This window comes from Mustela nigripes, chromosome 17 (assembly GCF_022355385.1).
Source record: "Mustela nigripes isolate SB6536 chromosome 17, MUSNIG.SB6536, whole genome shotgun sequence".
Taxonomy (NCBI): Eukaryota; Metazoa; Chordata; class Mammalia; order Carnivora; family Mustelidae; genus Mustela; species Mustela nigripes.
In genome coordinates this window covers 30,201,956-30,219,784 of record NC_081573.1, presented here as the reverse complement: position 1 = coordinate 30,219,784, position 17,829 = coordinate 30,201,956, and the positions used below count along the sequence as shown (strand labels likewise).

At 40.1% G+C, this 17,829-nt stretch overlaps 1 protein-coding gene across 2 annotated transcripts in view; it reads right to left on the bottom strand.

The window, feature by feature from the left end:
* The window catches only part of RBL2 (RB transcriptional corepressor like 2), a 55,711-nt gene that overhangs the window by 15,863 nt on the left and 22,019 nt on the right, over positions 1-17,829 (bottom strand). For both annotated transcript variants that reach the window (XM_059382562.1, XM_059382563.1), the window contains exons 9-17: positions 15,561-15,727; positions 11,305-11,411; positions 10,057-10,160; positions 7,276-7,413; positions 5,984-6,148; positions 4,917-5,028; positions 1,666-1,935; positions 1,201-1,481; positions 933-1,109 (exon numbers count right to left, since the gene is read on the bottom strand). In XM_059382562.1, coding sequence (XP_059238545.1) covers positions 933-1,109; positions 1,201-1,481; positions 1,666-1,935; positions 4,917-5,028; positions 5,984-6,148; positions 7,276-7,413; positions 10,057-10,160; positions 11,305-11,411; positions 15,561-15,727 — 1,521 coding nt within the window. The remainder of the gene's footprint in view (positions 1-932; positions 1,110-1,200; positions 1,482-1,665; positions 1,936-4,916; positions 5,029-5,983; positions 6,149-7,275; positions 7,414-10,056; positions 10,161-11,304; positions 11,412-15,560; positions 15,728-17,829) is intronic.

The window sequence follows — 17,829 nt, the reverse complement described above, 5'->3', positions numbered from 1 at the left end:
TGCTTAGGGGGGCAGCCTGCTTCTCCCTCTCCCTGCCACTGCCCCTGCTTGTGCTGTCTGTTGAATGAATAAATAAAATATTTAAAGAAAAAGTGCTGATGAAAAGGTAGAAAAATGAAAACCTTCATATACTAATGGTTGAAATACAAAATGGTGCAGGGACTTTGCAAAAGCAGTCTGGCTGTTCCTCCAATGGTTAAACACAGTATATGACCTAGCTAGCAATCCACTCTTAGGTACGTATCAAAGAGAAATGAAAACATGTCCACACAAAAACTTGTACACAAATGTTCACGAAAGCATTATTCATAATAGCCGAAAAGTTAAAATACCCAGATGACCATCAACTGATGGATAAACAAAATATCATATACTCATACAATGGAGTATTATGTTCTAAAATTTACTGTGGAGATGGCTGCACGTTATCTGTAAATGTACTAAAATCCAAGGAGGTGTACATTTTAAGTGAGTGAGTTAAGGGGTGGTTGGGTGGCTCAGTTGGTTAAGTGTCCCAACTCTTGATCTCAGCTCAGGTTTTGGATCTCAGAGTTGTGAGTTCAAGCTCCACGCTGGGCTCCATGCTGGGTGTGGGGCCTACTTAAAAATGAGGGGAGTTAGAAGGGAGTTGAGAGCAACTGGAAGGGGAGGTGAACCATGAGAGACTATGGACTCTGAAAAACAATCTGAAGGTTTTGAAGGGGTGGGGGGTGGGAGGTTGGGGGAACCAGGTGGTGGGTATTGAAGAGGGCACAGATTGCATGGAGCACTGGGTGTGGTGAAAAAACAATGAATACTGTTATGCTGAAAATAAATTTAAAAAATTTTTTTAAAAAGTGAATGAATGAAGTGATTGTACCTCAGTAAAACTGTTAGAAGTGTTCTGAGCTAGTATCTTTACTTTTTCCTTTTATATTCCAAATGGTGCTTACCTTTGCCATCACATAAATGGCACACATCAACAACTGGTCCAGATGTCGGTCCATCATAAGTTCAGGACACTGAATTATGGAGAATTCAAAACAGGTCCAGATTTTTTTCCTCAGTTCATCGGAAATATCCAGTTTAGCACAAAGATCCCGAAGGCGGACTCCTGCCAAGTGGTAAACCTGGTAGAGAAACAAAAACATTTCCAATTTTGTTTACCTAACACTTGTATTTCCCAAGCTTCTGCTCTGGCAAGGGTACATGAAAAATTACCTTTCTAAAGAAAAGCGATAAAGAGCTGGTCTTCCTCGGTCTAATACTGCTGCCAGTTGAAGGTGGGCCTTGTTTCTGCTGGTGTGCACCTGGGGAAATCTGTTGAATGGCCACCTGACCAGGGACTTGCAACGTTGTTCCTGTCACCTGTTGAGAGCTCAAGCTTCCAGCCAGGGCCTGAGCACTCAGGGGCTGGATGGAGCCAGTTACAGCTTGTGCCTGCCCTCCAACATTGACCTGGACCGGGAAGAACGTTATCCCTCCATTTTCATTCGCAATACCTAGTTTGTTAGGGAGAAAATGAGGATGATGAAAGGCTCTCCAGGCATGGGTGTGCAATTTCTCCCCTCCCAGCCTCCTTCCCCCGCTCCACTCTTATCTCACGTTGTCATTCCAGCCAAATCTCAGGTGACTTTCCATAAAGGCCACCAAGAAAGAACTCAATATCCAACCTGCCTTCCTTACCTTGTACGGGAATGGTCACTGTTTGTCCATTGTTGGCCGTGACAGTGGCTGTTGCCATGGTGACCAAAGTCTGTCCAGGAACTGGTGTGACAGAAACAGCATCCCCAGATACATTCTGCACAGGGACAGCATTGACTAGGGGTTGGGGGGGAATGCGCCCAGGTGTCCCTCCATCAGAGGGGCTATCGTTCTCAACAAATAGACGCCTTCTGGTAGAGCTGGCTGCTGGGGAGCTGTATCTGTCATATAATGTGGCTGGAGATGTTATGCCTATAGTTAAAAACAAAAACAAAAACCCATCAAACCAACGGTTTAACTCAAGAAAACTCAGATCTAACTTCTGAATCCAGGCTCTTATGTTCAAAGCTAGTGTCTGAAATACTTCATAAACAAAAATTAAAGGGGTCATATCACAGCTATAGTCAACTAATGAAAATTCAACCAGACATCATTAAGAGCAAAATTTAAACACAGGAAAATTTCTCTATTTGTTGCACAATGCTCCCTACATTATTCCAGCTTCTGCTAAATCAACCAAACTCCACATTCTGTTCCTACAGAACCTTGATGACTTAGGGGCAATTTAAAGAATTATTCTATTTTCCTATGATATTTTTGATGATATTCACTCACGTATGATGTGATTTTACCGTAAAGCCACTACTCAAGGGGACGTGATATTACTATGATATCATCCGGGAGCATTTTACCCCAGTTTTATTAGTTTTCATCTTTATCTTTTTTCCACACACAGAAAATTACTAAAGCTCAGTAATGTTCTTCAGCAAGATTGGATATTATGTGTTTTGGACTCAATTAAGCTTAGTTTATTATATTTTTTAAACAACTCTATTGAGATATAATTCACATACATTTTAATCATTTAAATTGTACTATTCAATGGTTTGGGGTATATTACGTTATTAGTTTCTTTAATATAAATATATATAACATGTAATTTGCCAGTTTAACCATTATTGTGTGTACTATTCAGTGGCATTAATTCCGCTCACAATTTTGTGCAATCATCACCACTATTTCCAAAACTTCATCATCCTAAATAGAAGCAAATTCTATAACCATCATGGCACGGTCTGTTGTTAAACATTCACATCAAGGACTGAATTTTCAAGCAGCATGTCCAACAGCATATCGGTAGTTTATTTAAGTTTTAAAATCTACGTAGAGAGGTCATAAGGGGATTGATAATAATAGTCCTGACAGCCTATAGCTTCATGTTTCAATTTCTCAATAGTACAAAAGTCCTGACAGCTGATAGCTTAACATTTCAATTTCTCAATGGTACAAAAGCCAATAAACTCACTAGCTTTGTATTTGGAACAAAGCTGCAGTCAGAAAGAATGCATTATGACTGATGATTACCTTGTAAGGCATTAAGAGACATTGAAATTGGAAAAGTGATGAGTACAAAGAAAATAAAGCTTAAAGTCAGGTCCCAAATCCATAGACTAGGGAAGGAAAAAACTACAGAAAAAGGACTGAGGAAGACCAACTGTCAGATCTATGGGTCTGAAGCAGGTAAAAGCAGAAAAATAGTTAAGCCAATCTACCTCTTCCAAAAAATGAGGACATTTTCATATAGTTCATCCATACTTATTGAGTATGCACGGACATAAAACGATTCCTGATTTTAAAACTGATCTTTCGTCTATAGCCAGTGCTTATTGAATATATCAAAAGGTTGATCTAGAAACAACAATATCCTTCTAATGGCATCCAAGGATTTAGAGCTCTCTGAATTTACAGAATCACTTTTTTAAAAAGCAGTTTTGTCTCAGCTGTATAAACTTAAACCTTGTACCTGGAAGACATTACAGAGAGCTAGCTACCTGAAGGGGCTCCTGGCTGACTCAGCCCATACAGCATTCGACTCTTGATCTTGGGGTTCTGAGTTCAAGCCCTATATTGGGCAGAGAAGTTACTTTTTTTAAAAAGCCGCCTAAATATAATCAGATGAATAGCGAAACTTCTCTTTTCTCTATTTCTTGGGCCAGCACTACTGTCATACTAACCAGTATAGCACAGCTCGACTGCCAAGAGTCAAAGCTGAACTCACTCTGGCCATTCACCACTTTTAACTCACTTGTCTATACCTACTTGCATCATACAGCTCTACAGTCTGGTCATGGGTATTAAGGAGGGCACAGATTGCATAGAGGAAGGGGTGTTACATGCAAATAATGAATCATGGAACACAACATCAAAAACTAATGGAAGGACTGTATGGGGACTAACGTAACCAAAAAAACGCTGTTCTGATTTTTTTTTTTTTAAAGATTTTATTTATTTGACAGATCACAAGTAGGCAGAGAGAAGGCAGAAAGAGAAGAGGAAGCCGGCTCCCCGCTGAACAGAGAGCCTGATGTGGGGCTCAATCCCAGGACCCCAGGATCATGACCTGAGCCAAAGGCAGAGGCTTAACCCACTGAGCCACCCAGACACCCCTGAGTTTTGTTTTTTTTTTAAGATTTATTTATTTGAGAGAGCAGGGGGAGGGGCAGAGGAGGAGAAACTCAAGCAGACTCTGTGCCAAGCATGAAGCCAAACTTGGAGCTCAATCCCACAATGCCAACATTATGACCTGAGCTGAAATCAAGAGTTGGACGTTCAACTAACTGAGCCACCCAGGTGTCCCTCTTCTTATTTTAGAAGAAATACATATTCATCTTAAAAATTTTACAGAAAGCAGGGGCCTCTGGGTGGCTGTCATTAAGCCTCTGCCTTCTGCTCAGGTCATGATCTCAGGGTCCTGGATCAAGCCCCACGTGGGGCTCTCTGCTCAGTGGCAAGCCCGCTTCTCCCTCTCCCACTCCCCCTGCCTGTGTTCCCTCTCTCGCTGTGTCTCTCTCTGCCAAATAAATAAATAAAATCTCAAAAAAAAAAAATTTACCGAAAGCACCAGGAATTCTATCGTCCAATAATAATTGTTCTTAACAGTTCGGTTTTCCCATTTCAGCTCTTCTATATGCTTATATATAAACACACACTTCAAATATAAGAATCACATTAATACACAGCATTCTCTTTTTATAGTCACCTGTTACTACATGCCTCTTCCTGTGTTCTTAAATATTCTTCAAAAGCATTACTTTTAAGTGATCCATGTAGTACTATAATGCACAAAATATTTCTTCTATATAAACTCCATTAACTTCACTTGTAGTTTTAGATAGAATTTCAATTCCCAGATATTAGGCTCCCAAATATTCCCTCTGCTACTTTAAACTTACTTCTTCCAAGTCCTCCAGTATCAGCACGAACTTCACTCACCCTTCTGGGAGTCAAAGGAGAGCCAGCAATACAAATATCATCAGCTCTTTCCAGATTCTGAGGTGGCATAACCTATAAAGAATGATATACACAGAGTGTCATTATTCGAAAAGGCAGTTTCATTAGAAATACAGTCACAATCTAAGGCAAAACAAAACATGCTCACCAGTTACTCGACCTAAATAAAATCAGCTGTCTTCTCCAGTTTCATACTGAAGTTGAAAAAAAGTCTGGCAGGCTTAAAAAATTCAAAGCTAGGGACGCCTGGGTGGCTCAGTTGGTTAAGCAGCTGCCTTCGGCTCAGGTCATGATCCCAGCGTCCTAGGATCGAGTCCCACATCGGGCTCCTTGCTCAGCAGGGAGCCTGCTTCTCCCTCTGCCTCTGCCTGCCATTCTGTCTGCCTGTGCTTGCTCTCTCCCCGCCTCTCTCTCTGATAAATAAATAAAAAAAATAAAAAAAAAAATTCAAAGCTAATAGCTGAATACTAAATATGAATCAGTCTTCATTACTGATTTAGAGAATCCGAATACCAACCATTCTAAGGTACAGAAACTGTACTAAAAATTAAGAGAGAACACTGAATTCTTACTCTGGCACTGAGCTTTACAGCCATCAAGCATTATTTCTGACTCCTAGACTTAGAGGATTTTTCTCAGATACAGGGGTGACTGTACCATATTAAACCCAACTGCCACCCTCCCACTTCACATAACGAAGACACCAAGTTTTTTTTTTTTTTTTTTTAAGATTTTATTTATTTATTTGACAGAGAGAAATCACAAGTAGGCAGAGAGGCAGGCAGAGAGAGAGAGGAGGAAGCAGGCTCCCTGCTGAGCAGAGAGCCCGATGCGGGACTCGATCCCAGGACCCTGAGATCATGACCTGAGCCGAAGGCAGCGGCTTAACCACTGAGCCACCCAGGCGCCCCCGAAGACACCAAGTTTAACTGCTCTCAGTGAGCAATATAAACTGACTAGTTACTGATGCACTTTTGTTATAGAGAGATGTTAAGGTATTTTCACAAACCTCTTCACAAGTAGGAACTCTGTTTTCATTGTCTCTAATTCTGTCCCAGAGTGGAGACTCTGGTTTCCATGCCAAATGATCCAAGATCTGTTCTTCAATCTGATTAAGGTGTTTTACCACCTCTCTACAAAGACCATCTTCTGCTCTAATGAATACTTCTATCACCTGAAATTTAAAAATGCCCTGCTTTAATAATTATTTTTGTCACCAAAAACTTAGTAAGTGTGAAGCAAAATGGGTACATTTTGGTTTTTTACATATTTGTAGATAAAACAGGTAATTAATCAGAAATTACAAATCTAAATAACAATACTATTTTGAAACAGTTGGTCTTCCCTTCACTGTCTTTATAAATAATTATTTAAAATTCATGTAGGAATTATAGAAAATCTTCTAATGGCATATTTTAAACATTTTTCAAAGAATAAAGATGCCTTTTCTATTAAGCTGAAAAATATTACTCTTAAAATTTCACATTTAAAAACTCTAGGGGCACCTGGCTCCTCAGTTGGTAAAGTATCTGAATCTTACTTTTGGGACTGTTATGTTCAAGCCCCATGTTGGGTGTAGAGATTACTTAGAAAAATAATAAATACATCAATAAGTAAATAAATAAATAAAACAAAAATTCTAAACATTCAATCCATGCCACTAAAAAACATTGATTTTGACTACTATATAATAATTAAGATAAACCCATACACTAAATCCATATCAAGACAAATAATTACCAAATCAATGCCATCACTCTGCACTTCTATATAACAAGGGAAAGAGAACTTTTTTCTTCTCAAAGACTTTCAATGTTATTTCCATAAAGTAAAAAAAGGTTGGGACACCTGAGTGGTTCAGTCAGGTCTCTTGATTTTAAGCTCAGGTCTTGATCTCAGGGTCATGATTTCAAGCCTGGAGTTGGGCTCTGCACTGGGAGTGGAGCCTACTTAATTAATTAAAATAAAAAAATTTTAAAAGGTTGCTATATAGGATTAGCTACTGGTTTGCTACTTTTTTTGAAAGGTTTCCTAGACAATAAAATCAAAGTATCCTAAAGGTCAATAGCAGATAAAAGGAAGAATCAAATAAAGCTTTTACCGTAAATTGGCCTTTATACTGTTTGAGAAGAATTTAAATAGTTCTTAGGACTCTTCTTCTCCCCAGATAGAGTAAAAACTATTAAATATATAATTAAAAAGAGAAGAGATGTACTTAGGTAGCAAAATGAATTAGCCAGCTAACAATAGGAAGATGGTCACATCTACAATTTCCTCATCAGTAACAGATTTTTAAAATACCTTATAAAAATGATAAAGTGGCACATCAAATATTTCAGTAATAAATGGAAAATTCCCAGGAGGCTTGTAAGAAAAAGTAACGACCTCAAGGCAGCAGGCCAAAAGCGATCTATGGAATGCATCTTGCTCCAGAATGCCCTATAAAACAAAGGTATTAACATTTAAAAACATTAGCCTACTCTAACAAAGACATTTCCTACCCAGTCAAGTTAAATAAAAATATGAAAGGAAGTCTTATTTTCTGAGGTAGTGAGAACTATGTGCTTTCTTTTTTTTTTTAATTTTTTATTTTTTATAAACATATATTTTTATCCCCAGGGGTACAGGGCTGTGAATCACCAGGTTTACACAATTCGCAACACTCACCATAGCACATACCCTCCCCAGTGTCCATAACCCCACCCCCATGTGCTTACTTTCTTATAGAACTTTTCTTAGCTTGATAAATAAGCCCATGTTTTAGCAAAACAAGTATTAAAAAAATGTGTAAGAACTTTCAAAAACCTTACATATTATGAAATACAGCTGATAAAATATTATATCCCTAACAAAAATATACAAACACCCTGCTGCTTAGGGAAATAATAATGTGGAAAGAGGTTACAAAATGGTATTTACAGTTGGAGGCCACTGTCAGAGAAAGACAGCTGGAAAGCAGGTGACTAGCTGCATGATCACGGGCCACAAGTGCACATACTTCTCTCAGGAGACATAATTACATTCCCCCCCTTTTTTTCTTGGTTATTAATTTTCCAAATCTGTACATAAACATTTGCTTTTTTTTTTTTAAAGATTTTATTTATTTATTTGACAGACAGAGATCACAAGTAGGCAGAGAGGCAGGCAGAGAGAGAGAGGAGGAAGCAGGCTCCCTGCTGAGCAGAGAGAGCCCGATGCAGGGCTTGATCCCAGGACCCTGGGATCATGTCCTGAGCCTAAGGCAGCGGCTTAACCCACTGAGCCACCCAGGCGCCCCAACATTTGCTATTTTTGAATTAAAAAGTTACTTAGACACCAAAAACACAGGAAACAGGAGAATAAAAATAAATTGGGCTTCATCAAAATTAAAACCTTTTGTCTATCAAAGGACACTATCAATGAAATAAAGACACAACCCACAGAATGGGAGAAAATGTTTGTAAATCATATATAAGGGATTAATATCCAGAATACGTAAACAACTGGGGCGCCTGGGTGGCTCAGTGGCTTAAGCCGCTGCCTTCAGCTCAGGTCATGATCTCAGGGTCCTGGGATCGAGTCCCGCATCAGGCTCTCTGCTCGGCAGGGAGCCTGCTTCCCTTTCTCTCTCTCTCTCTGCCTGCCTCTCTGCTTACTTGTGATCTCTCTCTGTCAAATAAATAAATAAAATCTTTAAAAAAAAAAAAAAAACAAAACAAAACAGAATACGTAAACAACTCCTACAACTTGACCAAAAAAAGGCAAACAATTATATATTGTTGATTATGAGTAATATTCTGAATACTGTTCAGCCTTGAAAAGGAAATTCTGACATGCTAAAACATGGATGAACCTTGAACACGTCATGCCAAGTGAAATACACGAGACACAAAAGAATACTGTATTATACCTAGAAGAGGTTAATCTGTAGAGACAGAAAGAAGAGATTACCAGAACTCAAGGGAGGTGAGATGGGGAGTCATTGCTTAATGGACACAGACTTTCAGTTGGGGATGATGAAAAAGTTCTGAAGATGGCTGGTGGTGAGGGTTGCGCATCACTGTGAATGTACTTAATGCCACTGAACTGTACACTCAATAATGCTTAAAATGCCAAATTTTATGTTATGTATATTTTACTACGATAAAAAATTGTTTTATAAGTTTTTGAGGTGGGTATAAAGGTATCTTCTTTTTATCAGCCCCTAAACTGCAGCTGTTTTATACACCCTTCTGTATGTGTCTCAAAATTTAAAAATTTGTCTTAACAGCTTTTTTTTTTTTTAAGATTTTATTTATTTATTTGACAGAGAGAGATTACAAGTAGGCAGAGAGGCAGGCAGAGAGAGAGAGAGAGGAGGAAGCAGGCTCCCCTCGGAGCAGAGAGCCCGAAGCGGGACTCGATCCCAGGACCCTGAGATCATGACCGGAGCCGAAGGCAGTGGCTTAACCCACTGAGCCACCCAGGCTCCCTCTGTCTTAACAGCTTTTTAAATTCCTACAGCCATAATTTCATGTACAAAAATAAAAGTAAATAGAAGAAATTAGAATAATTATTGGTCAGCTTTATAATTTTCTCCAAAATGTTATTTTAAAAAATAGTTTTTAAAAGTCATTTTTACTGATGTCATTAAAAGTAAATACTACTTATTTCAAAACCAATTTATATTTCTTAACTAGTAAAATCTGGAAAAAATAATTTTCTTAGTCAAAGAGCAATGGCTGAATATTTATGTTAAAGTCCTATCTAGTCAATGCTCAACTTACTCTTGCTGCGCAAGGTTTGTTTGGGGAGCGTGCCGATTAACAAGTTCATGCACCCTAAAAACTCAATTTACCTTAAGTCTGAATGATTCAGTCTTTGACTATGGAATCTTAACTGCCCACAGAAGCCATGAGTTCTACTACACAGCCTGCCACACTGAGAACAGTAAGTGGGGGACTGGAGGCAAAGACACTCAAGACACGAGTTTCCTCAGCTGCCAATCTTACTCCCTCAAAGCTATAGTTTTATCTTTGTTTAGTTTAGTCTAGGTTTTGTATGAGTAGGGCTGAAAGGAAACTACATTTTTATTATGCACCAATGCATTGGTGATTTACTCACAGATAAATCCATGTCTCCCAGTCTTTTCTGTTCCTGTTCAATAACAGATTCTAGTACTTTATAGTAAAGCATCTCCGCAAAACGAAAATGTTTGCTGGCAATTTCTGCATAAATAAAAGATAAAAGTCACATGCAAAGAACACACTGTAGAAAGTGAGAGTCTACTCCATTTGCTGCCCACAAAATAAAATTTAAAAACCAACCAATAACTTCATATATATATGCACTTTGTACAGCTGCTGTTCCAATCATTCCTATGACTTCTTAATTTTCTTCATGGTAACCACAGTAACACTAACATTTTTCTAAAACTGTAAAATGAATTTTAAAAAAAGATTTTATTTATTTATTTGACAGTGAGAGAAAGAGAGGAAGAGAGCACAAGCAAGGGGAGCAGCAGAGAGAGAGAGAGAGAGAGGAGAAGCAGCAGATGCTGAGTAGGGAGCCTGATGCAGGACTCAGTCCCCAGGACCCTGGGACCATGACCTGGGCCAAAGGCAGACACTTAACCAACTGAGCCACCAGGTGTCCCTGTGAAATGAAATTTCCACTTAAAAAACTGTAATAGCATTCCATTAAGAGTCATACTTTTTTTTTTTTTTTTTTGGTAAGTTTGAACTAAGCAGCTCTATGCTAAAAGGTATATATAACTGGTTTACTATTCCACTCATACCTGTTTCTACTTTATGACATCAGACAACTTCTAGGGCAGGTCTGGGCATGGAACAGCTGTATCTTCTGAACTTATTCTTCACATTTTGAAGAATCACTACACTTCTGAATCTAATAATATCCAGTCTACAAATGGAACTAAAGATTTTGCCAACAAAGTACCAGATATCAGTCTACATTTTATCGTATGGAGAAGGGCCCAGAAACCACTTGGTTAACAGAAAAGTTGGACATTCATATTGTAGCCATCAATCTAAAGCCCTAAATCGGGGCGCCTGGGTGGCTCAGTGGGTTAAGCCGCTGCCTTCAGCTCAGGTCATGATCTCAGGGTCCTGGGATCGAGTCCCACGTCGGGCTCTCTGCTCAGCAGGGAGCCTGCTTCCCTCTCTCTCTCTCTCTCTGCCTGCCTCTCCATCTACTTGTGATTTCTCTCTGTCAAATAAATTAAACAAAAATAAAAATAAAAAAAATAAAGCCCTAAATCTATTCTTCGTATTTCTGATTCACTTATGAAGGACAGACTCCATGTAGTTAAACTTCAAAGATGAGAACAAGATGGACAGTATGAAGCCTTACCTTTAGAACTACTGAAATCCTCATCTGGCTGGCAATGCTGAGAATATATTTCATACATTTCTTTCAATCTGTTGGCAATGGCCTGTGTTGGATCTCTGGAACATGTCCTAAAAAAAAAAAAAAAAAAAAGAGTAAGAAATTATTCAACTTAAAGGTCTTGCCCAGTCACAAAGTAATAAACTATTTATAACTCTGTAATTTAACTAACCTGTAAATATAAAATACTTTGAACAAAAACTAGGGTGCTTGGGTGGCTCAGTGGGTTAAAGCCTCTGCCTTCGGCTCAGGTCATGATCTCAGGGTCCTGGGATCGAGTCCCACATTCGGCTCTCTGCCTGCTTCCCCTCTCTGTCTCAGCCTGCCTCTCTGCCTACTTGTGATCTCTGTCAAATAAATAAATATAATCTTTTAAAAGTCTTAAAAAAAACTACACACTTCCCAAATTATTCTAGGAAATTCCATACCTCCTTATCAGAAGTATTGGTATAACCATTTTGAGTGAAAAAAATATTTCTTACACGGAACTGTACCTTCACTGCAATTAAGCTTATTAGCCTTCTTGACTGGCCCTCATCTACCCTACACATCTGCAATCACTGGTAACAAACAAAACTGCCTTCTATCCTTTCCCCAGAGGGCAACACAACTCCCATTAGCAACTCCTGGAAGAAAACAGAATGAGGAGGTATATAAACTATACTACAGACTCATACAAGCCATTACTGCCACTCTACCTATTTTCCTCCAAAACGAGGTTTATTTCCTTGATTTTTTTTTTCTTAAAGCTAAAAAGGCAATATATATTCAATGCAAAAGCATTATCTGCATCATGCCCTAATCCATCATGTGGGCCTGTGGAATAACATTTTCATCTTTTTTTTTTTTTTAAGGGATTAACACACCCTTTTAACTTATTTTTAAGTATTTTTAAGGTTTATAATTCCTAGTACGAATTCCTGGTAGGAAAACATGATGCGAATGGATACCCACTGGCAAACCACTACAAAATGTCTGGGTTGCACATGGGGCTGAGGGGTAGGGACTCTTCCCAGCACCCCAACATTCCCTCCATGAGGTCAGAGGCACCCTGTATTACTATGACATCCATCACGTGATCTATGTTGTTTTTCCTTCAGCAAGGGTTTTATCTGAAGGGCATTATGCTTGACCTCCAAATTTGACAATTTACTGACGAGATTCATAACCTTTGGGTTGCTCTGATATTTGCCACATTTACCGGGTTCTAGGCCACATCCCAGAAGGCCACCATAACTTCTGGATCCTGAGTGGTTGCAAGGACCTTTGGGTCACTAAGAATTTCACTGAGCCCAGGCATCCCTTCCATTCCTGGCTTGCCCCACCATTTCACGCATTCCCACGGGATTGACACCTAGAAAAGAGTTAGTCTGGTCATCTGGCTTCTTCCTCCCTCTGAGGTTCCTCATATTCTTCCCAAACCTTCTTAACCCTTTCTATTCTTTCTTTGATCTTTCATGCTCACTTTCTCACTCATACCTTCTCTCTGTTTGGCAATTTTCTGGCCCTCGGCTGAACTTCTTCCAGCATATGTCAGGCACCTTCATCATAACCCAGTTCACCAGCAAGGGCAAGATCATGTGCTGCTTCTTCCCAGTGGCCCAGAAGTCTGTGTGCTTTCCCTCGCCCCTTGTAAGGCTGAGCGGAATCAGGATTTATTTCTTTATTTCTATAGCTCTGTCACAGTCGAGATGGCAGCATTTGGGTTCTGTAATTTGATGACCACACCAGCTCTCTTGGCATACAAAATGGCCAAGCGAGGATTCAGCTTGATGATCTCAGTGAACAAGCCAATAGCTTTCTGTAGCTCACCATCATTTAGGGCATCAATGGCAGCCACTTCTTTATCACTTGCCTGATCTATCATTTCCCCAGTCACCCCTACACTGTCATCTCCCATTTCTTTCTTTCTTTTTTTTTTTTTAAGATTTTATTTATTTATTTATTTGACAGACAGAGATCACAAGTAAGCAGAGAGGCAGGCAGAGAGAGGTGGGGGGAAGCAGGCTCCCTGACCAGAGAGCCCGATACAATGCTGAGCTTGATCCCAGGTCTCTGGGATCATGACCTGAGCCAAAGGCAGAGACTTTAACCCACTAGCATCCCAGGTGCCCCCTAGCTCCCATTTCTTCAGGAGTGTCAGTTTCTGGTTCAGTCACACCTTCACTATCAATTTCTAGACCACTTTCCTCACTTGATGGTTGTTCTGTCTTTAAGCTTTCCTCCACCTTCTGTTTTTTCTTTCTTGGTATTTTCTTCTGATTTAGTTTTATGAGTACCAAGTAGTATTTTACCCTCCATGCTCTCCACTCACTCCTTCAGGAAGCACATTTCCTGTGTGTGCAGAATGCTTGGATCCTGCTACACATTTTCACAAAGACCTGAAGCTCACTCATTTTGTGGGGGTCCACGGTCCAGAGGTATGGTAAGAGGTGGGCACAGCAAGGATTGCAGCCCTATCCAATTCCAGGGGCCGATGCTAGCTCAGCATGACTGTGCTGAAGCAAGTATGTTTTTTTTTTAATCATGATCATAGACATACATACTCATTGTAAAGGCTTAGCAAATTTAGAAAATTACAAAGAAAACAAAAATCAGTTATAATCCTCCAAGAGTTAGTTACTGAATATCATATACAAGGAAAGTTTTATTTATGAACACACACAGGTACCTTTCAGAAAACAGGACTCTGGTTTTACCTAGTATTTACTGGTAATATTTAACCCCACTAATGGTGATTAAAGAAGCTGCTATACCTGGTTAGGGATGCCAAAGTGATCAGTAAGATATAAAGACTAAGTCAATCTTCTAAAATGTATTTATAAAATGCTTCTCTATTCTAAGTATACAAGGTCTGAGAAACATGACTTAGAAAGAGGCCATACAACATGGCCTACTGGGTATTAATCACAATCAAGTTTATAAATAAAGCAGACTTCATGGTTTAGTAAGTCTAGCTATGAAAAAGAAATTACTCAAGTGTATATACTGGACCTTCTTACACTTTACCACCAGAAACAAAATGGGCTCCTACAGGGTCTATGTCAACAAATCCTATACTTTTTAGAACTAGGAAGGGCCTTGAAGGTAGTTTTTTCAAATAAATTTGCAAAAAGTATGCACAGGTCATGAGATCAGTCTATTATGCTTTTCACCAAAGCTCAGTGATATTCCCACCAGTCTTAGGCAGATCAAGGACTAAAGGCAGTTAACGTTGTTTTCAGGGGAAGGGTATTCTATGGAGCTTACAGAAGTTACAGTGGTATGACATTAGCTATAAATATTAAGGGTTTATGTTTTCAAATCTGACCCAACACCTCAGGAATTTGTTCAGGTTCAATCCTCTGCATGGAGTCCTTTGACAACTCCCATCTTTACTGATCCCCCCCCACCTCTTTTTTTTTAAAGACGTTATTTATTTATTTGACAGACAGAGATCACAAGTAGGCATAGAGGCAGGCCGAGAGAGAGGAAGGGAAGCAGACTCCTGGCTGAGCAGAGAGCCTGATTCGGGGCTCGACCCCAGGACCCCGGGATCATGACCTGAGCCTAAGGCAGAAGCTTTAACCCACTGGGCCACCCAGGTGCCCCTATTGATCCCTCTTTCCCTGAAATCTTAAGATAGAACAGTTGGTAGTAGTCTGGTGCTTTAACCTACAGTGCATAGTGCTGTTAGTTACCATCTCCCAAAATACGTAAGAGAAATCTGAATGCCATGGACTGAATTTTTGTGTTCCCCCTCCAAATTCTTGAAACCTAATGATGAAACCTAATCCCCAATGTGACAGTATTTGGCAGGGAGCCTTTGGGAGGTGATTAGGTCATGACAGTGGAGCCCACATCACTGGGACTAGTGTCCCTGTAGAAGAGGCCCTAGAGAGCTCCCCTGCCTCCTCACAGCATGTGTGGACAGCAGAAAGACAGACCAGGAAGCAGTTCTCACCAAACACTGCACCTTGGCACCTTGATACTATTGCTTTTAAGTCACCCAGTCTACGGTGTTCTGTGGTAACAGCTGGAACACATTAAGATACTGAGGAAAAATGATCACCTTCCATTCATACATCCCATATTACTAGGTCCTCCACAGACTAACAGGGTCTGAGCATGCAACTGGTATATGATTAATAATGAGTGAATTAAGGCACTAAAAGTTAAAAAACTGAAATAGAAAATGGTCAAGGATCAAATCTTAGAAGGAAAGAAGGGCTCAAACTAACCTTAGAATCTGTTCCAGTTTCTCACTTGGTGCATTCCTGAGGCCTGTTAGCATGGTGTGAAGACGGCTCAAGCTGTGTGTGGCCGTAGACACTGGGGTCACACAAGGGCTGTTATCCTTCACGTACCTCACACCGGTAAGTGGTGTGGAGATTCTAAGTGCTTTAGACTAAGTTGGGGGAGGAGAAGAACATCACTTTGGGTCAGAAGGACTTTCAATGAGATTTAAACCAATCAGACTTTATCAATACATTTTAATGAATCAAATATCACCATTCTTGGAATCTAAACATAACAATGCCACAAGGAGCTACCGCCCTCACCCTCTGTGTGAAGCTGTATGAAAGGACAATTTGTATTTTAGCCCACAAGGACATTTATCTCTTAAAAGTTAAACCTTTAAGGGATGCCTGGGTGGCTCAGTAAGTTAAACGTGTGCTTTGGCTTCAAGTCACGATCTCAGGTTCCTGGGATCAAGCTCCACATGGGGCTTCCTGCTCAGCGGGGAGGAGGAGTCTGCTTCTCCCTCTTCCCTCCTCCCCCTTCCCCCCTCACCCCCTGCTGGTGCTCGCTCTCTCTCACTCACTTTTAAATAACAAAACCTTTAAAAGAAAAAAAAGTAAACCTTTAAGATAAGGCATAGTTCCCTAGTATCCCTACTTCAAACCTAAGCCAAAAGGCACAAATAAGCAATGTAACTTATTTTTTAAAGATTTTATTTATTTATTTGACAGAGATCACAAGTAGGCAGAGAAGCAGGCAGGCAGAGAGGAGGAAGCAGGCTCCCTGCTGAGCAGAGAGCTGGATGAGGGGCTTGATCCCAGGACCCTGAGATCATGACCTGAGCCAAACAAAGGCAGAGAGGCTTTAAGCCACTGAGCCACCCAGGCACACGAATAACTAATTTTTTTTTCTTTTTATTTGACAAATTGAGAGAGACCGACTGGCAGGCAGAGGGAGAGGGAGAAGCTTGCTCTCTGCTGAGCAGGGAGCACAATGTGGCATTCGATCCCACAACCCTGGGATTATGACCTAAGCCGAAGGCAGCCACTTGCCCAACTGAGCCATCCAGGAGCCCCAGCAATAACCTATTAAGAATATCCCTGAGAGGGGCGCCTGGGTGGCTCTGCCTTCAGCTCAGGTCATGATCTCGGGGTCCTGGGATCGAGCCCCGCATCGGGCTCTCTACTCAGCCGGAAGCCTGCTTCCTCCTCTCTCCACCTGCCTCTCTGCCTACTTGTAATCTCTGTCTGTCAAATAAATAAATGAAATCTTAAAAAAAAAAAAAAAAAAAAAAGAATATCCCTGAGAAACAGAACTTCACAGGTCCCATCTACTACTTTTTTCTGACTACTCAGAAAAAGAAAAAAAAAAAAAAGCTATGAATTAAACCTGGCCCAGATGAATTCCATGATTTAACAAAAGCCCATCTAAGTCATCAAATTTGCTTTGGAGAGGTGGAACAAAACAACACTCTTGGACGAGAAAACAGCCTGACTCAGAACAAGCAGCTTTCTTCAGCATTCCTGCCCCTCCTCTACCTTTAGTTACAGGAATCTTTTTCCCTGTAAAGGAGACAGACCTTCAGGGAAATACATTTAAGTCAACATTCTTGAATATAAACATGAAAAATATATGACTTAATGTCTGAGAATTGAAGCATGAGTACATATGCCAGTGAAACATCTTTTCTATTTTTTCTAATAAATTCTGAAAGGTTAAGATAGCTTAAGAGTGTTTTTTCAATATTCAAGATAAACTATGTTTCCTATGTAGTAAGTATATTTATTCTAGAAATACTTGTAAAAACACCCAGCAAAACTTTCACCCGGCAAAACAAACTACTCAAGTTTAATGCAGTATAGATAAGCACAGAAAATCGCCATAGACATCTATATGCTTCCTCTGTGATTTAAACAGGATAGAGCCAAGACTTCCACTTGGTTTCAAAGAAATTAATTCTGTAATTTTTTTTAGATCAATAAAATGATCTGTGTAGGTTAACTACATTCAGAAGACTACCCCTGGAGCCAGCTCCCTCCCTGTAAACAAACCAGTGCTGTGCTGGAATGGGTATACACCTTGCACCTGCACGGGAAAGCAACAGCAGCCAGCAGCATTGCACATGGCCCACAGGGAGCTGTGCCTCTGCAAAGGGAACCAGGCAGGACTCCCACATGGTCCTCAGGGTCAGCGTGCGGCTTCTCGGCAGCACCGTTCAGTTCTTGGCTTCAGGCAACCTGTGCATTCTGACCAATAGGAGTCTTTCTT